At 39.4% G+C, this 22,337-nt stretch overlaps 2 protein-coding genes across 5 annotated transcripts in view; one reads left to right on the top strand and one right to left on the bottom strand.

The window, feature by feature from the left end:
- The window catches only part of LOC146513923 (ceramide transfer protein-like), a 24,155-nt gene extending 7,614 nt beyond the window's left edge, over positions 1-16,541 (top strand). Inside the window, exons 3-18 of one of the 3 annotated variants that reach the window (XM_085165286.1) lie at positions 1,120-1,236; positions 1,373-1,438; positions 4,147-4,254; positions 4,436-4,571; positions 5,330-5,413; positions 5,908-6,065; positions 6,153-6,245; positions 6,325-6,411; positions 6,523-6,615; positions 7,652-7,747; positions 7,937-8,069; positions 8,596-8,666; positions 8,805-8,933; positions 9,046-9,175; positions 10,296-10,432; positions 10,543-16,541. In XM_085165286.1, the coding sequence (XP_085021412.1) occupies positions 1,120-1,236; positions 1,373-1,438; positions 4,147-4,254; positions 4,436-4,571; positions 5,330-5,413; positions 5,908-6,065; positions 6,153-6,245; positions 6,325-6,411; positions 6,523-6,615; positions 7,652-7,747; positions 7,937-8,069; positions 8,596-8,666; positions 8,805-8,933; positions 9,046-9,175; positions 10,296-10,423 (1,629 nt within the window). In that variant the 3' untranslated portion in view covers positions 10,424-10,432; positions 10,543-16,541. Of the gene's footprint in view, positions 1-1,119; positions 1,237-1,372; positions 1,439-4,146; positions 4,255-4,432; positions 4,572-5,329; positions 5,414-5,907; positions 6,066-6,152; positions 6,246-6,324; positions 6,412-6,522; positions 6,616-7,651; positions 7,748-7,936; positions 8,070-8,595; positions 8,667-8,804; positions 8,934-9,045; positions 9,176-10,295; positions 10,433-10,542 lie in introns of all 3 variants that reach the window. The other 2 variants (XM_085165285.1, XM_085165287.1) reach the window with 2 other exon arrangements.
- LOC146513922 (3-hydroxy-3-methylglutaryl-coenzyme A reductase-like) lies at positions 13,125-22,337 on the bottom strand. Of its 2 annotated transcripts, XM_085165283.1 has the most exons (20): positions 22,193-22,337; positions 21,593-21,799; positions 21,058-21,169; positions 20,610-20,697; positions 19,782-19,866; positions 19,561-19,666; positions 19,328-19,434; positions 19,082-19,201; positions 18,835-18,968; positions 18,470-18,759; positions 18,236-18,369; positions 17,933-18,127; positions 17,604-17,762; positions 16,384-16,541; positions 16,194-16,299; positions 15,941-16,111; positions 15,681-15,821; positions 15,378-15,530; positions 15,131-15,285; positions 13,125-14,111 (listed from the first exon to the last, which is right to left on the bottom strand). In XM_085165283.1, the coding sequence occupies exons 2-20, from the start codon at positions 21,755-21,757 to the stop codon at positions 14,075-14,077; spliced, it is 2,616 nt and encodes an 871-aa protein (XP_085021409.1). In that variant the 5' UTR covers positions 21,758-21,799; positions 22,193-22,337; the 3' UTR covers positions 13,125-14,074. The 2 variants fall into 2 exon arrangements, with proteins under 2 accessions (XP_085021409.1, XP_085021410.1); XM_085165284.1 differs by having other exon boundaries at positions 21,593-22,293.

Genomic DNA, 22,337 nt, shown 5'->3' with positions numbered 1-22,337 from the left:
AGTGTTAATGTGTTATAGATTAAATGGAGTTCATAGATTGGAATAATCAATTAAGTAAAATTACAGTGTTTGCCCTCACAAGTTGATATTGATTCAGTGACCCAGGGAATCGATAATTGCATTAATTAAACACTAAAACTGTTAACTTCAATCACTTTTTCTCCCTGGAAAAAAAAATCATGGAAATGAAGTCTTTGCAGTGTTGGATCCCCTTATAGCCCTCCATTACAAAGGACTAAATTTGTTATATTTATTACAAACACAATAAATACAGGTTACAGATGTGTTTATTTTATTGTTTATTGTAGAGATTTTTTTTCCTTTCTTTCTATTAAACTGCATTTCTGTTCATTAAGTATTTTCATTTCTCTGTGCCCTCTAACCTCTATCGGTGACTCTTTAAACAAGCCAGGCTTTTACTCATACTACCCTTTGCGATTAGACATTGAAAGCAGTTTAGCCTTGGGACTTAACTGCAGAAGTGTCCTTTCACAAGGTCTGATGCTACATACGTAAATGCCATCATTACCTCTTCCATTACTGTCACACAAAGTCTGGTTGCATGCAACACCCACACAGTGGATTTGCAGTTCTGACAGTATACTGGAGAGCTATTAGGAGTGTGCTCCATTGTGCAAAAATGCTTTACAAGGCCAGTTATCTGCCACTGCTCCACCTGTAATACACCATTTTAAAATTGAGACTTCTGTGCCTGTCATGCACTCTTCTTTGTCTTCCATCACTTTGCGATATATAGATTGGTCTAAACTAAAGACAGGCTATTATTAAAGGAAACGCAGGAACAGATTGTTGCCCACCATGTAACATACAAGGGACAGCTCAGCAGTTTGCTTTTGGACTGTCTTTTTAATAGCTACTTTCATGGGTGACCACCCCTCACATATGCCTCGCTGTGCACTCCTAAACAGGAAAGTCAGCTGGTTTTCCTGTTGGATTGAAAAGAACATGAAAGCAAATTCTGAATTTTATGGCTATATCACTACAGATATCAAGTCAGCTTGGTTCCCATAACTGGCCTCATTTACGAGAATCTCACACACTGATTAACCTAGTTTTTGTCCTATATTCTTTTTCTGTGTGTATATGTTTTTTTTTCAGCCTCATGAATTTGATGAGTGCCGGCTGGATATGAGTGTAAACGACAGTGTGTGGTACCTCAGAGCTCAGGACCCCGAGCACAGACACCAGTGGATTGAATCGATTGAACTGCACAGGGTAAGTCTTTAATACAGCAGACCATGAACTGGTGTTATCAAAAGAGATCAAATTCTTGTGAGATGTCATCTCATTTAGAGATTTGTAAGTGTGTGTTTATTGTTTGCTTGTGTGTGTGCTTGTATGTGTTTCTTAGAGTATCAGAGAAGGGAGGAGAGAGAAGGGAGGAGTCCAGGGAAGAATAATCATCCCTCCACCACTGGTGCGTTTCTTGGCAAGACCAAAGGAGTGTAGGAGCTCTTGTGCATTTGTCTGTAGCACAGTAGTGTTACAGCACGTGTTTCTGTTTGCACAAATTCTTTTTTTTTTTTTTATCCATAATTGTGTACTTTAATACTGTACTGTGTGGGCACTTTAATCCTAGACGGTTCTCTACTGGTGCGTAAGGGCTTTTTAACAAAGTAGGTATACATAGCTCAGTTATTCTAACACTGGAGTTAGCTGAGGCTTAGCACGATCCTTTTTCAAACACAGACACTGAACACAAAGGTAACTTGCTGAGGAAGCTGTTTGAAGAGCACAACTAAGATTTGTTTAAATCATTTTTGTTGACGTTACCCAGATATCTCAGATAACCCTTGACTATGCAATCTGTATTTTTTTTTTTTTTTGCTTTGGCATCAGTGGCAGAGTGAATTTATACACTTTTAGAGTAGAAGTTTGTCATTTACATGTTTTAGTGCATGGAGAGCAACAGTGGTAGCCAGCATATTTATTCCATGGATAAAAGACAGTAGTGGCTTTGAGGACACTCTTGTGTTTATACTTGTACATCCATACTACTCAATGTATGTCACATGTGTAAATATGTTTTGCATTTTTTGCCACAAAGATAATTCTTTGTGGCATGTGTGATTTAGCATTTATGCCTGTGTTTAAAAAAAAAAAAAGGAAAGAAATCACACAAACTAATTTTTAAATACAGATTTTGTGTGTGACTATTTAAAGGGGCCCTGCTACACTCATTTCCAATGCAATATTCCTTTACCACACCTTCTGCCTCTCTGCTTAAACACATGCTGCTCACACATGGTACTTGATTTTAGGAAATCCCCCCCCTCTTTACCCTCCTCCCCGTCTTCGATCATCTAAGCACCAGTGACTCAGACAAGAATAACAAAGAATGAATCTTGAGCATATACAAGCATACCCGGCCTTCCCACCCACAATGAGTCATTGCCTAAAACCCTTCTTCTTAGAAGGCCCCGCTTCCCTGTCTAAACTACATTACTCATAGCACTTAGCAACCAGCGTCTCCAGGGAGACACAACACACTACAAGCTCAGGGATCAGTCATCTTACACTTTGAAAAAGTGACACATCCTAAAATGAAGCAACTCTTGTTCCTAGGATACTGTCAGTGTTTAGATAAACTATATTTGTTTTAAGTTCTGTATGTCCAGATATATGGCCTAACGTACTGTAATCTAATCTCTTGTATCTGCCTTATACAATTATTTTATTATACTTATTCATTATTAGAAAATGATAAAGTCTGTTTCTTCTCAGGCAGAAGGCTTTCTATGAGGACCAGATGTTGCATCTTCTTTTTTTCCAAAGAGCATGTTTATATGTATTCAGTGGGGCTGTAATCACCAGGCACACTAAATATTTGTACACCTATTATTTACCCTGCAGCATGCAACCTAATGACCTGTGCATGTGTGTGGGTCTTATTGACAAGGCATCCAACATCTGATACTTTATACTGTGTTAATTTGTATTTTCAGATTTTTATCCTACCATGGATAGAAACCCTCTACTTGCTTGGATAGTTACTTTTTTGTCATCAAACAGGTTAAAATGTCTTTATATAAACATTTAGCAAGGGCCATTTGTACTGGTTAAGTCAGTGGGGCAGCAGAATGTTGGCTAAAGGGCAAGCAGCAGTGACAGAAATCCATCTGAACACAGGCAGAGCTACTTCTGGTCACTGACCGACAGTAACCCCAAGCTCTTGTGCCTGTCATGTGCGTTTACGTTTCATGCCCTCTGCTGGCTCAACTTGAAACTATCTTTTAAAGGGACGGGTACTGCAGCTCTTGTTTCTCGTCAGTGCAGCTGAACCTTTTCTCTGTGTTGTCATTACTGTCTATTTTGAGGGCCAGTTTATTATGTAAGAGGAAAATTGAACCAGCCTGGCTTACAGGAAGCCAGCTGATATTTCAGTTGTGCTGTCATGGTCACTAAAACCTTGTCACGTGCTACTGTTGTCACTGTGTCTGAAACATTTTCACAACAACATTAAGTGTTGTTGTACCTGCTTGAATGTAATGTGAAAAGAATTTCAGTGTTTACTTACTGTATGTTGTTTTTCAAAGGATGACAACAATTTTTATTAAACCTTTTGAAGTTTAGAATAGTAGGACTAATGGTGACTACATCTGAATGCTTTATGAGGAAAAAACTAAAAAGATACATATTTGTTTTTATAAAGAACTTGGTTATTGTCTCAGATTTTGCTTAAAGGGGACCTATTAGTGTTGCAATATGCTCATATTAAACATGGCTTAAGTGTCAGACAGATCAGTGTATTTACACATAATTTCCAAGCTTTATGCTCATCCAGGTAAGTATATCCTAAAAAGTTGATTCTGTTCATCTGGACGTAGTATTTTCAGTGGGAGAAACATGTTGAAGAAGTCGCTTGGATGAATCACGAAACGTTTCTCCCACTGAAAACACCACATTAGTACAATATAGTTTATTTATTTATTTTTACAATTAATTTTTATAGTCTTTTATCATTAACTGTTTTTTTCTGTATGTGTCTGATGTATTTGTTTGTTTGTTTGTTTTGGTCTTTTTTTTGTCCTCCTGGAATATAGTTGCTTTGCTTTACAGCTCTCCTATTAAATAATTACAATCCTTTTTCAAATTGTTCACAGTTTGCTGTATTTATTTTTGCAGGCTGATTCTGGTTATGGCTCTGAGTCCAGTCTGCGGAGACATGGCTCTATGCTGTCTCTCACCTCAGCCACCAGTGGCTACTCTGCCACCTCCACGTCTTCCTTCAAGGTGAGTTTTCCTGGTACTGTTTACTGAGGAAGTCCGTGGGTACAGTCTTGGATCTGTACACATGAGGGCTCTATTTGTGATGTTTGGATAGTTGTAGATGCACAGGCTGATCATTTTTGTCTGGTTGCATGTTGATAATGTAAACCAAGGTTTATAGCTAAATCTGTTGTTTCTTCAGAAGGGTCACAGCCTGAGAGAGAAGCTGGCCGAGATGGAGACGTTCAGAGATATCTTGTGCAGGCAGGTGGACACACTCCAGAAATACTTTGATAGCTGTGCAGATGCTGTGTCCAAGGATGAACTGCAGAGGGATAAAAGTAAGAACCACAGCCACCCACACACCTACAAAACCATTGTTTTGGTGATCCAGTTTGGATATATATTTTGTCTTTTTAACATTTGAAAGAGAAAAAAAATCCACTTTGTCAGAGCGTTTTAAACTTTTTAAATCAACTTTCTTTTTATGTAGCTGGATTTAAATAGTTGATCATTTCGGGCAAAAAAAAAAAACAAAAACAAACATTTTCGTTTTCAGCTTCTCAAAAATGAGGATTTCCGTTTTTTTTTCCCTTGAATGTCTTCCCATCATTTTACCAAAACTTTAGCATTCATATTTTACCTAGAACTGATGATAAATATTTGTTTAGGAGAAACCTGTGCTGGGTCTGGTAAGGAATGTGTTTATGTGCTGTGACTCACCCACCCCTCATACTGTCTTGGCTGGCTGAACATTTGTTCACGGCAGCCTGCACTGGGCACTGTCGTTGACCGCAGTGAATAAAGCTCTGCTTTTGTTCTCCTCACCTCCCTCTCTGCGCCTCTTTGCCTCTCTCACCCTGTTTTCATTCTGAAGATGAAACCGGACCATTGTCATGTTGTGCAGCACAGCAGCGATCTGTCAGTCTGATTTTATCTGTGCTGCAGCTTAAGTTGCAAATGGGCCACTAGGTGCTTTCCTGTTCTGTAGCCCTCACTTTCAGAAGGGTCCTGAAAGAAAAGACTTGCCTGTAGCAACACAAATTTGTTTGGTTTTCTTTTGTGTTTTCTCTGAATCTTTCTTATGTTTTTTTCCCAGTTGTGGAAGATGATGAGGATGACTTTCCCAACACCCGCACAGACGGAGAGTTTCTGCACAACAATAATGGCAGCAAAGAAAAATGTGAGTATTGCGGGCACTCTCTTTTAGAGAGCCTGTGAACTTGTTTTTAAATGTATTTCTGTCTAGATCACTGAAAAAATACCTAATATCAGGTTGTGATATCACATGTCATTTAGAGTTATCAAAGTTATTTGTTAAAATATTAAAAAATAACTTATACCAAAAGCTGTTAACTTGCATATAAGAAAGCTCTGAGAAAGGGTAATAGCAGCCAGAGACCAATATCCAGCATGCTGCAGGTTGTGAGTTGTAAATTTCTACTTTTAGATCTGTATGATGTCACTGAGAAAGGAAAGCTTTAGTATGGTCATCTCTGCTTTAATTGAGCCCATGTATTGTGAAACCTCTAGTAAGAAGAGGCTTTAGGAAGTCTAAAGCTTGCAAAGTAGTTACATTTACTCTCAACTTTTTAAGGGGCAAAGCGACAAAGCCTTAAAAATTATGTTTATTTCTTATAGCATTTACTGTACTTCCTCTGCTCCTCTGATTTGCAGTGTTCCAGTCCTTGAATCCCAAAGGAATCAATGGCATAGATTTTAAGGGAGAGGCCATTACATTCAAGGCTACAACAGCTGGAATCTTAGCCACTCTGTCCCACTGCATCGACCTGATGGTGAAGAGAGAGGACAGCTGGCAAAAGAGACTGGATAAGGTTTGTAATCTCTGGCTCAACAGTGTCCAGATGAGTTTCATCTACAATTCTTGTTTCTTCAAATTTAGGCTTATTTTCTGTGTGTAGGAGATGGAAAAGAGAAGAAGAATAGAGGAAAGCTACAAATCAGCCCTCAATGAGTTGAAGAAAAAGTCTCACTTTGGAGGTCCAGATTATGAGGTAATGTGTAAATGTCATTGTCAGTACAATAATGGCTTATAGGAGAGCCTTTCAGTTAATGTTCTCATTCTACTGGCAGGAAGGTCCAAACAGCCTCATCAATGAGGATGAATTTTTTGATGCAGTGGAAGCTGCTCTTGACAGACAGGACAAAATAGAAGAACAGGTAATCTAAATATCAGAGTACAGTGTACCATCAACTATTTAGATACACTAATTATACACTTAAACACTGTCAGGTCTGTGATTAAAAACACCTGTTTCTGTTTGTGTTTAGTCTCAAACTGAGAAGACAAGAATACAGAGATCTGACGCCGTTCCTCTTGAAGATGCCTATTCAAGCTCTGGCACACACAGATTCTCCAACAAGGTTGTTAAACCCTTCACTCAGATGTCATTACTTGTCATCATCTGTGGACTCATTGTTTGCCATGATAGATTGTCGAATCCTCAGTAAATACAGATGCCCACTTCTTGAATAGGCATCTGCATTTACTGAGGATTTACTAGCAGCATGAAATGCAAGGTCTGATTTTTATTTGTGTCCAATGTAAGACTTGGTAGTACGCAAATGGGCTCTTAATCTTTTGTGAAAGAAATTCTGTGAATTTAAAAAAAACTTTAATGTTCCAGATTCTATCAGCATAGGCATTTAGAGGTTTGATTAATTTTTGTTCACATTTCTCATTTGACTTTTCAATTTAATTTCCTTCATTTTGCTAAGGTGTGCCCAATTTGTAGATGTAGGCAATCCAGCATTACTATTAGAGAAATGACACAAAGAAAAACAAGCCTGTGCTCTTTAGTGCAGCAGGCAAATCGACTAATCATCCTCTGAAGAACGGATGGAAACTGGTAAATGGGCTGTGTGGGTTTTCCTGTTACAAACATCGATCATCAATAAGGCAGTTTTGTGGTTGCAGGACACTTTTCTTCATTTCCACTAACAGGGTGCTGTTCTGGAACCTTTTTGAGAACCAGAGCACATTTAGTGAATGTTACATAGCATTTCTAGAGGTTGGGTCCCTTCCTATTGGAAGAAAATCATGGTGGGCAGAATCTGAGAGTGACCTTTACTAATAATTGGTAAACTTGTTGTTGTAGCCCCTCACATATTGTTAAAAAAAGCTACTCCTTCTTCCTGAACAACACCCAAGTCAGTCGATGTTTTTGCAGACTGGATGAAGGCATTGTACAGCTGTAATCAGTTTCTATTCATATTAATGATAATGAATTATTTCCAATGTTGATAAATGTTCTAAAAGTAGGAAGTTAATATTTTGTCTTTTAAGACATGGTTTTAAGTTTTTGTCCACATTCTGTTTTTATTAGCCATATATTTACTCTCAATCTTTTCAAACTGATCAGTATCATCTTTTCTTTTTGCTCCTGGCTTTGTGTTGTAGGTGGAGGAGATGGTGCAGAGTCACATGACCTACTCCTTGCAGGATGTTGGTGGAGACGCCAACTGGCAGCTGGTCGTTGAAGAAGGTGAAATGAAGGTATGAGGAAGATTTGAATGTAAAATGGTGCTCGCATGCGTGTTAACTTATTTTGAAAAGGTAAACTGAATTTGTTCTTAAAGTAACATTTATCTAAACCAGTTTATTGGATGACATGTGTTTAAGCCTCATTATATAAGAAAAAGTGATTATGTCTGGATTTCACATAAATGTGGCTTATGTATCCAGGTATACAGGAGAGAGGTAGAAGAAAATGGGATTGTACTGGATCCGCTGAAGGCCACTCATTCAGTAAAGGGGGTGACTGGTCATGAGGTGTGCCACTACTTTTGGGACACTGCCTACCGCAGTGACTGGGAGAGTAAGTTTGTGAACTTAAAATCAATTCAAGTCTAATTTCAGACAATTGTTGCTGTTGTAGTGGTGTGTGAAAAAAAGTGAACTCTAAATGTTCACTTTCATATTTATTTATTTTTTTATATACTCTTTGATCTGTGATTACAAAGAGAGCGGATATGAGATATGTGTGCTTAAGTTGTCTGTGTTTTCTTATTTGGTGGGTGTATCAGAAGCATTACACTATCAGCAGTGACAAACACCGCCATATTACAAGGAAAAGAGGATCCCTGTTTACAAGAAGCAGCCAATCAAAAGAAAGCTGGTTGAAAGGGAAGGGGGAGAGAAAATGATTTGTTTGAGATTGAGGCTGAACTTGAGGGCTGCACCAGAGCTCAGTATGAGATAAATAATCCTTATTTTAAACTGAATTGTGCAACACTAGTCCAGTAGACTGTGGAGGTGGAAACGAGTATAATAAACCCTCTTATAAATGTTATATTTAATGGGTTTGATGTAATACTGCCATTTTTTTTTTTTGCTTCCTTTAGCTACCATTGAAAACTTTAATGTTGTGGAGACGCTGTCGGACAATGCAGTTATTGTATATCAAACACACAAGGTGAGAGCTACAAGCTGAGTATCAAACACTGTATGCAGTGAAGTACACTGTTTTAAGCTACTTAAATACCTCACCATTGATTAGAGCATGAATCATTCTTATCACATCTGAAACAACAAGAAAGAATTTGTGTTGCAGCGGGTGTGGCCTGCCTCTCAGAGGGATGTGTTATACCTTTCTGCCATGAGGAAAATTATGGCCAGCAATGAGAATGATCCAGACACCTGGCTGGTCTGTAATTTCTCTGTGGATCATGATAATGCACTGGTGAGCAGTCAAGCCTCCTGAAATCTGACACAAAGAGCTTCTTCTTTTAAAAAAATAAAATAAAATAAATGCTGACACATTTGTTCATTCTCGATCCTATCGCTTTCCACAGCCAACCAGCAGGTGTGTGCGTGCCAAAATCAACATTGCCATGATCTGCCAGACGCTCGTCAGTCCACCAGACGGAGATAAAGAGATCAGCAGGGACAACATCCTTTGTAAAATCACCTATGTCGCCAATGGTGTGTCACTGTTTTAGCCACAGCTGATGTTAGCAGTCAGGGTGCTGCTTAGTTTGTTTAGTGGGTTACTGTTGTTGTTGTTGCTGCTGTTGTCTTTCTGTCTTTTTGGTTATTATTTTTTAACACAGTTCAACCATTAGGGGGAGACTGGTTTGTGGTTGTGCATCACTGCTGCGAGAGATTGTTCAGTCCTTTTCAGTGGTGTTATCTCCAGAAACTTTAACTTCATTAGATACAGTTTAATTATTTGATCCCCTGCTAAATCTTTAAGTTTGCTCACTTATAAAGGCATGAACAGTCTCATTTTTATGAATCTGGTGTCCATGAATTTTGCATTTTCATCCAAACATTTAAAATCACCATTTGAGTTAGAATTTGAGTTTAACCAATATAAGTGATTGGTACCTTCATTTAAAACAGCCAATAAATGGAAATTTAAAAAGTAAAGAGATGAAAGAATCACTCTTCAAAGTGTCTTCCCTTTTTGGCAATACATGCTTAGAATGCTACAAACACAACAACCATCTGATCTGAGTAGAGAAGGGCGTGGTGTAAACAAGTTATCCATGACTTGTACAGTAAAATAATAAGTCCAGTAAGTGCACATAGTAAAAGTGAGGGAAATCGCTTTATGTTTGGTTTGTTTGGAAGAAAAAATATATAGTATTTGCATTAAAAATCCCATATAGGTCGGGCTCTATTTAAAATTGTTAGTTTGTTCATTTACTTTACAGCCTCTGGAAATGGCTGAGCACTTGGCAATAGCAGAAAGGAAGAACTCCTTTTTTAACAGGAATAGAGTTGTGGCTAAGGGAGGAGCAACAATCTGCCTTTTTCATTTTTTAACATCTCGTTGAGTGCCAGATTTTTATGCCAACATCTTACTGCTGGGGCTCATATTTTTCCCTCTTTAGCATAAAGTAGACTTTCTGCCAGCGGGCCCAAACAAAGAGCCATGCAAACGTGATGACTTTAAACTGAAAGCTACCTACATATGTTCACTAATTATGGTAGGCTATATCAATGCTTAATGTATGAAAATGGGGTTAACCATGATTCAGTGCTCTTTCTTTACTGTATGCTTGAAGCTGGAAATAATCATTATGTCGTCTGTGTGCAGTGAATCCAGGAGGCTGGGCTCCTGCCTCTGTGCTCAGGGCCGTGGCTAAGAGGGAGTACCCCAAGTTCCTCAAACGCTTCACCTCCTACGTCCAGGAAAAAACTGCTGGCAAACCCATCTTATTCTGAAGCACACAGGCAAGACATCACACACAAGTGTTCCAATGTTTTGTGTGTGTTTTTTGCCACTGAATACTTGTTGACTACAAATGCAACAAATCAACACAAAGCATCTCCATTTTTTTCAGTGTTGAAACGCAAGGCCAGAACTTCACCTGAAGCTTTAAGCACACACTGTAAGCAAATTGTCAGCTGCTCTGTTGTCCTCAACAGGATTTATTAAAGTTCCCCTCAGGAAGGGGTTAAAGGGCTCCCACCCTTCCTGATTTCTGAATTCAAATAAAAATATGTTGACCTCAAATAATATAATCTCTGAAATGGGACTACATTTAGAAAATGATGGCCTGCAGTCATTCAGACTTAAACGATTGTAACCCAGAATGGATTTCCAAATGTCTCTCTTGAGAGATACCCGGCCAGCTGTGAGCCAGTTAGTTCTTGTCCCTGCAGCAGCACTTAATGCTATCTTTAACCCTCATTTAAGAGACTGAACTATCAGGTTGTCTCTGTTTAGAGAGAACAAGTGATATAAATCTATGTTCTGTAAGGTTGTAAAAATAAACAGAAATGTTAGATAATTGAAATTAAATATTCAGCTCTGGTTTGATGTTTATTTTTTCAAATACCTAACTCGTACATTTACAGCTTTCCTTTAAGCTGCTCACATTTCCTAGTTAAACAACATAAATGATTTGAGCCAACTGTAATCTTTTCTAAAGGTTACAGAGGTCCAGAGGGCTGTCATTCACACATGACCCCTATGACATTAAAACTTGATCTGACTTGTGCTCTCTGATGAAGACGCCTCTTTTTGGTTCTGAAGGAGGGACAGGACATCATGTACGTTACCTGTATGGCTTTATAGTTACATCACTGTTAATATGTTGGAGTGTCTTTGAACATATTTCAAGTGTTTCATGAATTGTAATTAGTGACATTAGCATTTTTGCTGAAGATCTGCAAAGCTTTTTTTTTTTTTTTAAACTTGAGCCCAAATGCCTTAGTTTTCCAGCAAACTGTAGATCCAGACTTGGATAAAGAGGGTGCTCTTAGTGCACACTTTGAAATCACTAGTGAAGTGCCTCATGGCTATGCTCCCCTTGTTAATGTTTAATTAAAGCTTGAATGAACCATGTGATATGTTACAGAAGGCTGGCAGGATGTTTTTACAAGTATTCTGAAGATTTCTGAATCATTTTTGGATTAATTTTACTAGAAGCCATCAACTTTTCTGTCAGGATTTCTGGGATTTAATTAATCAGTTAAAATGTCTTTGTATCATGTATTTTCTGTCTGAAGATGTCGATTGTACATGTACAGGACTGTTAAGTCTATAGAGTTAAGTAAGACTCTGCTTAGCTTAAGTAGAGTTTTTCTTATTAGTAACGCACCAAAATATCGGTACCTCCTGATATTGGCCTTGTTGGCTGATATAGTGACGTCATTTGCCGATATTTTCCCGTTATAGAACGCGGTGTGATGAAGAGATCCACGACTTTAAAATGGGTCGGTTCTTTTTATAATTGTTTGTTTCCCTGGGCAAAAGGGGAATAAATAACCAAAAAGACAAACTACTGGCACCAACCATTGCTGTTGGCCATATTGTTTTTGGTTCACAAAAAGTGCATCCCTGTTTTTTGTTTTTTCTAGGAACAGTTTTCATGCAATACGTTGCTAAACATTTAAGTAAATGTAAAAATGTAAATGTTAAAAGCCAAGTTCTTTTTGTCAAGCACACGGGATGGATAAAGATTTCTTTTCCCTACAAGTTTCAAATTTAAGATATCAGTATTGTTGCCAGGGTACTTCTTTTTTTTTTTTTTTTTTTTTTTTTTTTAAGTTGCATTTTCACCTGTTGAGAGCACAGTGGGGTTTTTTTTTTCTTTGTTTTTCTGGGGTGGTGTCATTGGCAGATTTGTAGCTGTTTCAGGCTTCACACAAAAGCATTGAATTTTTTTTCAAGCTCTTTGCTGAAAAATGTGTTGGAGATAGAAAATGATGCTCAGCCACGCAGCTAAGAGTAACAACACCATGCTGAAGCTCATTCAGCTAAAACAGGCATTTGTAATACAGGTTTGTCAAATCCGAATGTAATTTGATTTTTTTTTTTTTTGTAAATCTGTTCATACTTATGCTGTGGGATCAACTTATAAATGTACTGTGATAACATGGCTCTGCCCTGTTTTTAAAGTGAAATAAATAAGTTTATCCTCCAGTTTGTAATGTTTGGGGTCATTTGTTGCCATTTTCTGTATTTTGTATGTGTATAACATAATTCTGTTGGCTCCATAATGTAGTGGGTTACACATTTGCCTAACAAGTGAAAGAGTCCTGATTTGATTCTTGGAGATGCTAAATCCCTTTGGGGTTGTATGATGAAGGGCATCCACTACATTTAAAAAACAAAAAACAAATAAACTGCCAAGGCACCCATTTGAACATAAAATTACTTTTCATTTCAAATGAATAAACTATGTGCATAGAATCACCAGTTATTAAAATAACTTAGCTTTACCCCCATATTAGGTTTTTAAAAAGCTTTTTCTTTTCTCCTCCTGGAAGTCTAAAGCAGTCTTTACTGTGTTAGAATAGATTTCATGTCAGGCTTCTTCAAGTGCCTCATTTGACTGAGTTTGTTCATCTGCTAACTGGAAAAGCCCCCAAGTGTTGATTCCAGTCTTGTTAATGTTAAAGAAAGACAAACACAGTATTGTCAACAAAAAAATGTGTCATTTATTTATTTTTTTAAATAAGACAGTTTTAAGTTTACTTTTATCATAATTGGTTATTCTAAAGTGTGCAGCACAAGGCTCAATTTCTAAAACATACTGTGTGTAAGGGCACTTCTGAGTGTCACTGCTTTCTGAAAATGAGCAGGACCTGCAGTCAGTGATATTTTATACCCAGTCCTTCAGTTCCACAGATGACAGTGTACTGTAAAGATTTAATTATTATGGCTTACAATTTTCCTCAAACTTGTAAAAGTAGTTGATCAGAATCTGAACCAAACACATCCTTCTGCTGGCAACAGCTTCATTCATTGAAGCGAGAATTCCAACAACCACGGGCAATCTACGGTATACACAGTATACAGTAGCACCTTCACTCAGGGAGGGATGAACATGTCTACGTAGTGATGCCTACAACACTGGTAAAAACACATTTGCACATAAAGTTGACTTTCAGAACCTGAGCACAAGCTGCCCACTACACTCTCTCAAGCAAGCTTTTGATAAATGCAAAGATCCATTTGTCCCAAAAAAATAAATAAAAATGATGATGACTGCCTGAGGATCTCATTTCATTCAGCTCATGTAAAAACCATTCAGACATCCCATCCATCCTTTGCGACCCATCATAGATAGGCACAGGACTCTTGTTGTAACTTGTGCGGCATGATGGATTTTACTTGTCTAAACACCAGTCTCTCGCACTTCTCTCAAAGATCAGTAGCAGAATTAACAGGTTCTCAAACAATATTGGTTAGTTCAGATGCAGAAAAATGGCACAAATTAACAATCAAAACTTAAGGCCTCAGCTCACAAACCAGTGAGGTAATAAAACAAAGCAAGCACATGTTCTGTTCATTAATACTGTGATATCTGGATGTCCACAGGTTCGCTTTTAGAACCGCATCACGACGGCCCATCGATGTTAGTGTCACGCCGTATTCTCTGAACACAGGTTTGTTTTCGATCTAAGAGACAAAAAAAAAAAAGAGATAATTTCAAAGTGGACACAATAAAACACTTTAGCAGATATCAACAAAGGAAAACTTAAAGGTGATCATTTACATAATAAGTACGGGCTATTTTGGATGCACTTTGGAAAAACCAGACTTCAAAACATTTTTTAGGAACAAAATGTAGAGGCTCTGGATTTTACATTTGAAAACAAGAGACTTTAAAGATATGACAAAACCCCACAAAACCTCATGTGGCATGTCATGTGATCTGTGTATATCAGGTGATTGTGCACACACATTTAAGGTTTTGTAAGTGAGAGGGATGTTACATGTAGTTTTAGACATTTAAATGCACAAAAAGGTTTTTGAAAGAAAAAAATTGCCTGATTTGTGATGTTAAATTTAAGAGATTGTGTAGTAAATAATCACCTTTTTTCCAGGTTTGGATGCATTTGTTAAAAAAAAGTTTTACTTGTGGTCAAATTGCTTTGTATTTCTTTGTGGATCGGAGCACACATTTGTGAGGCCTTTGTAATCATTTTTAGGCAAAAATATATCCTTCTAATAAGTAAATTGAATTTCTTTGATAACTTATCCTGAAGGGCTAATTGTAAAAACTACACAACGTATTCATTTAGCCGAATACACAATTGTGATCACTCAGTCTTCACTATGAAGCTCTGACACTGACGAGTCCGTTGACTTTACACGAGCAGCCTGTCCACGTTTTTGATTGGTCAGATGCTGACAGCAACACACCTTTCACAATAACATTCACACAGCTGTATTAGGAAACTAAGTTTGACTAATTGGATTGTGGTTAACCACCTTGTGAATGCTTTGCTCTCTGTCAGTCAGGGTAAGTAAAGCCATATAATGAAAGGAGATGCTGGTTATGTTATGCTTGCTTCTTAGAACAGACATAAACACATTTTCCTAAAGAACACACGACATGAAAATAAAACGGCACAAATTCTCAAATTTGACCAGGCATCACTGTAAAAAAAACCCAAAAGAATGAGACATCTCACCTGTTGTGGGTCATGTGGCTCTTGACTAGGTGTCCAGCAGCGAGAGCAGCCATCAGGGAGAGCTCTCCTGCCAGAACAGTGGCACAGACTACACGGGCCAGCTGACGGGCATTGTCACCTGGCTGGTTGGGATTGCTAACACCAAGCATCTGCAGGTACAGAGGTTTTGTGTTAGAGGAAAAAAAAATATCCTAAAAACTCATCAACAAATGCCAGCTATGTTACATGTAGTTGAGACTACCTGCAGACAGGCCTGCTGTGGCGACAGGTTGGTGCCTCCTCCCACAGTGCCCAGCTCTATAGAAGGCATAGTGCAACTGATGTACAGGTCCTCCCCACCTGGACCGACAGCCTCCATCTGAGTAATGCAGTTAGAGCTTCCCACTGTCTGAGCTGGGTCCTTAACCACAACACAAACAAATACTTGTTCTTTAATAATATGTCTTTTTGTTGGATCATATACCATGCCACAGACATAATGTTTCACTATTTAAACATTTTTTAAAATGTATTTATTTTATTTTTTTGTGTTAATTTAAGGTTCTATTACTTGTCCACAGGCAATGTAGATAGCAGCAACAATGTTGGCAGCATGAGCATTGAAGCCACCTATACTGCCAGCCATGGCTGAGCCCACCAAGTTCTTGTTTATGTTCAGGTCCACCAGAGCAGCTGTGCTGCTCTTCAGCACCTGGGGAAACATTAAAGGGTGATTTTACAAACTGCAGAAAAACAGAAAAACTGGAGGGGAAGAAACTGTGGCCGCTGTCATTAGATTTCTGTCAGGATCCAGCTTTGAATTGTTTTTACCTCTCTCACAACTTTAGCAGGAATGGTGGCCTCGCATACAGCGGACTTGCCTCGGCCCAGAATCCAGTTGATTGCGGCAGGCTTCTTGTCTGTGCAAAAGTTGCCACTGAGCGAAAGCACCTCTACGTCTGGATGCTGCTGCTGGAGTACATGCAGAGCATGCTCAGTGCCCTGAAGAAAAAGACACAGAAAGCACTCAGCACTGAAGTCAACATTTAAATAACAGGACCGAACTACAGAAGACTTCTCATACCTTCGAGAGCATGTTCATACCCATGGCATCGCCTGTTTGAGACTGGAAGCGAATGTATAGGTTTCTGCCAGCTATGCCCACCAACAATTTCTCCAGACGAGCAAACCTACAAAGAGTACTCACTAGTTATCATCTGTGTACCAAAAACACTTTGCCACAGTCATCAATCAGTCATAGCTCTTCCACTGACCTGCTGGTCTCATCAAATGCCTCTTTAATCATGCTAAATCCGTCTGAGGTCTCGAGCCAGACTTTGACCTCTGCAGCCCGGCACGCTGAGGGCAGCCTGACCAGAGGACCCCTGGTCATGCTGTCAGCTAGAATCCGGCTGATGCAACCCCCACTCAGCTGGACAGGAAAGAAAACACTGTCAGCAGGGAGCACACACAGAAATAACAGCAGCCAGAGTTAGATACAATAATTTTCCATTGCAGTGAGGATGACCTTTTTTATGACCTTACATCCTCTAAACCTGGCTGCGTATAGGAGGGCAATAAAAGTCCAAATCAGTTTCACTACCTACCATACCATTTTAGTTTTGGTTCATAAATTGTTTGGGGTTTTTTTACCCAAACCACACTTTAAGCTTTAAGATTTAGGTTAGTTTTTAAAGTAACCATCTTTCTTGAGCATTGTAGTGACATCACACAGACCCAATAATTAAGGGCAAAGTGCACAACACCTCTCCAGGGTTTTGCCACAATGACTCACATGTACAGATTCGCTAAGTAAAAACAACATCAACTGAACTCCCAAGCCTAGCAATTAATTACTCACCTTATCAGCTGAGACCATTTATAGAGGATGGACGATAGCCACACTGATATCAAAAATCTAGTTTTATGCTGAGTGCTTTCACAATTGCTGCCTTGATGTTTTGAAATGAGTCAGTCAGAAGAGAGCCACACCACAATCTATAAACTGCTTTAATCTCTTTTTTGACTGCAATGGAAACCTGCAACTGAAGCTAATAACTCCTCAGGAAGGTCTTTACTGAGGTCACAGATCAACTAGACTTATTTTAGCAATCAGATTCACTGCCACCTGCTGGTCATTAGACAGAACGCAGATTGAAGGCCCTCGCACTTTGGCTTATCACGACTTATGACTTATTCACAAGTGGCCAGACATTATATTCCTGGCACGCCACAAATTTACACATGATTTTCTGGTCAGTGATGTTTCCTTCGCCCAAACACTGAAGTATTATTTACTACATATAGAGTTTTTTAAGTCCATGCTAACTGAACCACATAACCTTTTATATTATTAATCTTTCTTGACTGCCATTGCCAAATTCTATGACTTGTCAGTTTTTCCATGAATCTACAAACCCTGTAGATTTATTTATTTGCATCTACTGAAAAGATAGTTATTATTCCCTCAGGGCTCCACACGAGACACACTTACAAAAAGTGCCCTGCATCCTCGGTTGGCGCTGGCTACCAGGCAGCCTTCTGTGGTGGCCAAAGGAACATAAAACTCCTTCTTGTCCAACAGAAGAGGGCCAGCCACTCCCACTGGCACTGGCATGTAGCCAATGACATTCTCACAGCAAGTACCCATCACCTAAAAGGCAAAGACAACACAAACTAAGCACAACTAAGAACAAAGAAAAAAATGAACATAAAAACATTTGATTTTTTTAATCAAAAAATATCTGATTTAAAACTGACAACTGAAGATAAACATTTTTCCCAAGAATAAACAGGGCTACACTTTAAAAGGACTGTCAGTACCTGTGAGTAGTTGTAGTCTTTGTAAGGTAGAGAAGCCAAGGCAGTGGGAACAGGAAGTTTGGATGATAACAGTTCTCTCCTGATGGCCACACCCCTTTCTGGAGTCTCAAGGACACCTTCAAGTTTATAATTCATAATCTTACGCAGGGTTACAAGATTCATCACCTCTGCATCACTCAGCAAATGGGCACCTCTCTGGAAAGAATCATGGGCAAAACAGTGATATTTTTGAAGAATCTGAGGAACACAGAACATCATATATATAGCTTTGTATTGTGCTTCCAGTATAACCTGACAACTTACCTGAGAATCTGAGAGGATGGCCATACATTCCTCCAGACTTCGGGGCTCCGACGTACAAACACTTGGAGGAGCACATTGTGTCTGAGCAAGACAATCCCCAGAAGATGCACCACAAAATGCATTCTGAATCACATCTGCAGCAGAGGAATCACATGAAAAAACACAGCAGTTAGATCATCTTCATCACTGGGTACACGTGTTATCAAAGCTAGAAGCACCCGCTATGAGTCTCACCCTCTTCTCTAAATGATATGTCAGCTTCAGAGGAAAGTTTCACGTCTGAAGCAGCTGCTAAAGAGGTAGGGATGGTTGCCAAAACACTATTAGACGTCTTCTGGGGTTTCAGGGCTGGGAGGGACCTCATGCAGCAGTCCTCTGCCACCCAGGGCTTCGGACTGGGAGTGGAGCTTATAATGGTACTCTTGAGTGAAAGCGAGGACTCTGTCTCTGCTTGCTCAAAAAATACATACTTTACAGCCAGAATCAGAGCAAGACCGAGGGTTATCACCTGTTCCAGGTCGATACTGGAGAGAGAAAAAGTCATAAATCAGTGGACGCAGGAATCAATAATGCAAACAGTGCAATATTCCATGGTTTACCTGGTGAGCTTAAGAGGCAATATGGTGCTAGGAGAGTCCAGTGTCTTTGCTACAGGCCCTTCCACTGTGCGGTTTTGACCTGAATGTTCGGCTGTCAGTCGAGTGTGAGCATGAACCAAAGCCAATCCCAGAGACTGAAAGACAACGTCACACAGGCATCATCGTTCAGACCTAAAAATACTTTATAATACACAATGTTGATGACTAATCTAAATAAACATTGCCACCATAGATGATGGGAACTCACCATTATGATTTTAACCCTTTGAGTCACAGGATTGGGCTTGTTATCCTCTTCCTCAGCTAGCACACGGGAGAAGTGGCTCAGCTGCCAGATGGGGCGCCCCTCACGACTCTCCCTTGACAGCTACACACAAATATGCAGGACCACAAAAAATACTAATAAAAAATATATATCACAGTTAAACTCTAGCAACTTGTTTCCTTATCTTATCTGTGTTTATTTCTCCAAATTGTTGCATGCACATCTCACCTCCAGCACCAGAGAGACACAGGCAGGGAAGAACGTCATGAAGACAAAGTAATTAGCCAGAACAGACATGCAGCCAAAACAACACATGATCTCCAACTGAGGCACACCTAGAAAAAAGGAAGAAACACAGCTGACTTCTGCTTTTTCACTCGATCAAGCATCACCACAATATTTCTAACACAGAGAGCATCACTGATGATGCTTATAGGTGGAGAAAGAGCAGCAATCCTTACCAGACATGGTTCCGATTCCTATAACCAGACACTCAACCACAGCATCCAGGGTGAATGTTGGGCCCAGGATGGCCATGCCGTGAGAAATGTTCTCCCTCACCTCCTCCTATTCCCGACACACAAGACCAATTTGTTAGTTAAGGATCCTTTACACTTATGTCCCCCATATGAATAAAGCCACATTTCATACATATGGTAAGACCAAATATGTGCAAAATTACCTGAGAGTTTGAGCTGAGGGCAAATTTAGCCAACGCACAGGCTCTGGACAGGTCAATAAGCAGGAGGAAAAACGGCAGCGCTTCACTGCAGGGACAGCAGACAAGTGTCAGCCAGGGAGTGACCTGGAATACTTTCCTACAGTGTCATCTTACAATTACAGATCAGTGAACTTAATCTTACAGCTGAATTAAATCCTTGTCTCTAATGTAAAGGAGCTGCAGAGCTTCAAATGTATTGCCATAAAATTGTGAAACAATGTGCACATCACCCTGCTGGTAAATGTTAACTATTTTATCTACCTGATCTCACTAGCACATTAGCTGCCTTTTATCCTGCTACTACCAACTGTGTTAGCTACGCAACTAGTTTTAACATGTTTTAACATGGATTAGTGATTTAAAAAAAACCCTCTCACTAACAATTATTTGCAGAAAGAAGGCCTCCCCTATAGTCAACACAGAAAAAGTACTAACTTTTGACAACAAAGTAAACTGAGAGCAAGTTGAAGCTCTGTAAGCTCAGCCTCTTCTGAGGAGGAAGTACAGTGTAATGTAACATCAGTCTAACTGAAACTCTTTGCATAACCTCGAACAGGGACAACATGTCTATCCTTATGCTTACTTATTTTCTTACTTATATTTATTATTGCTCATTAATAACACAAAGGTGTTTCTTACTGGATTAACTATGTTAATCAACAGAATAATAATTTAATAGAATACCTAATTGCTAAAATAATCCACTGCCTATGTACACTCTCAATATGTCACAGACCACTTTAAGAACCACTCTCCTAGCGTATATGTGAGTCCATTGGAAACACTTACTTCAGACCTGTCAGCTCCTTTCCAAAGAAATGGATGACGACTGTACTGAAGACAAAGCTGGAAAATACTGTAAATAATCCAGCAATACCTGGAGACGGAGGAGATATGGAATGTTGGTGTATTTTTATGATTAAATTGTTAGCCAGTCATTTGTTTTTCAGTCTGAATGGACTGAAGGAATGCAAGGAAACAAACCAACCCAAGTAGTTTTGGGTTAAAAATGTCATACATTAAAATTGTGTTCTACATTAAATCCACTGACAACATTTTATGGCAATTCAAACAGCTGAAGCTGGAAAGTAGTACAAGAAAAACTGTGGCCACTAATCAGTGGTGATTATACAGCCAAAACAAATCTGTATGATGTGAGAAGAAGTGTTTACTACTGTCCAAAACTGGAAAAAAAAAAAAAAAACAACAACAACAACAAACATCTCATGATACTGACCTAGAATATATTTGGATCCAAGCTGTCTGAGATTCTTGAACTGGAAATAAATATAAATAATGGCCATGCACCGAGTGACTGTCAGAATAACTGCATCACTGCTCTGGATTTTCTGCAAGAAAAAAAAAACAGACATTAGTGTAGACCCTCAGGGGCGATCGTGGCTCAAGAGTTGGCAGTTGGCAGTTCGTCTTGTAATTGGAAGGTTGCCGGTTCGAGCCCCGGCTCGGACAGTCTTGGTCGTTATGTCCTTGGGCAAGACACTTCACCCGTTGCCTACTGGTGGTCAGAGGGCCCGGTGGCCCCAGTGTCCGGCAGCCTAGCCTCTGTCAGTGCGCCCCAAGGCAGCTGTGGCTACAATGTAGCTTGCCATCACAAGTGTGTGAATGTGTGTGTGAATGGGTGAATGACTGAATGTAGTGTCAAGTTCTTTGGGGTCCATAGGGAGTAAGTAAAAGCGCTATACAAATACAAGCCATTTACCATTTCAACACACTCCGACAACATTTCTTAGAGAGTACCACACCAGCCTCACCTCCTCCTCAACTTTGGGGCATTGGTTCCACTTGCACATGTGGTTGCTTGTTGCCAGGCTGTTCATAGACACGAAGCATACTGTCAAAGCCAGGGTCCCCACGATTACCTCCCATGGGTGCGAGGCCACCAGCAACCCATGAAGTCTAAATAGACGTGCCAACATGGTCTCAGGATAACTTCCTACTACACAAGATCCCAGAATCACCTGCGTTACAAGAACATTGTCCAGTCACTGGTAGTTAGCAAGTCTGACTTCTGTACGGCTTTAAAATCAAAATGCAGCTTGTGTGATGATGGCGAAATATAGTGAAAGACGATCGTCAAGTTTAATATACACACTCGGTCGCCGCAGTGCTGTCAAAAGGATTTTAACAATAGGATTCACAAAGGTATCATTGCGATACTCCTGGTTAGCATTACCTAGATGTTAACACACTGAGGCTATATTAGCGCAGCTTAGCTAATGCTAGTTACCGTAACATCGGTCAACATTAGCTACGCTGACTAATTTTACAGCCTGTCACCAAAATAACTTAATCCCCCAGGCTCATTACATTTTAAGTACTACTCTGCATTATACGGAAACCTGTGAACATACAAAGAGTTTCTTCGTGGTCAGAGAGTCCTTTCCATAGCGACAGTGCCCTTCCCACAAATCGCTTAGCCTGCTACATTGCCTGATCTGATGTAATGAAACTAATATGGCGATCCGGAAATACTGACGTCAATCCGCTTGTGAAGTC

The sequence above is a fragment of the Neolamprologus multifasciatus genome, chromosome 7 (genome assembly GCF_963576455.1).
Source record: "Neolamprologus multifasciatus chromosome 7, fNeoMul1.2, whole genome shotgun sequence".
In the NCBI taxonomy this organism is placed as follows: Eukaryota; Metazoa; Chordata; class Actinopteri; order Cichliformes; family Cichlidae; genus Neolamprologus; species Neolamprologus multifasciatus.
The sequence above is the reverse complement of the archived record's forward strand: the minus strand, read 5'-3'. Positions and strand labels throughout refer to the sequence as shown.

What these genes read in the sequence shown, in the direction of transcription:
- LOC146513922 (XM_085165283.1), bottom strand. Translation starts at nt 21,757, where the DNA reads ATGTTGGCACGTCTATTTAGACTTCATGGGTTGCTGGTGGCCTCGCAC. An exon ending in TCTACATTGCCTGTGGACAA is followed by an intron (nt 15,531 to 15,680) that starts GTAATAGAACCT and finishes GTTGTGGTTAAG; the next exon opens with GACCCAGCTCAGACAGTGGG. An exon ending in AGCCACATGACCCACAACAG is followed by an intron (nt 14,112 to 15,130) that starts GTGAGATGTCTC and finishes TTTGTCTCTTAG; the next exon opens with ATCGAAAACAAACCTGTGTT.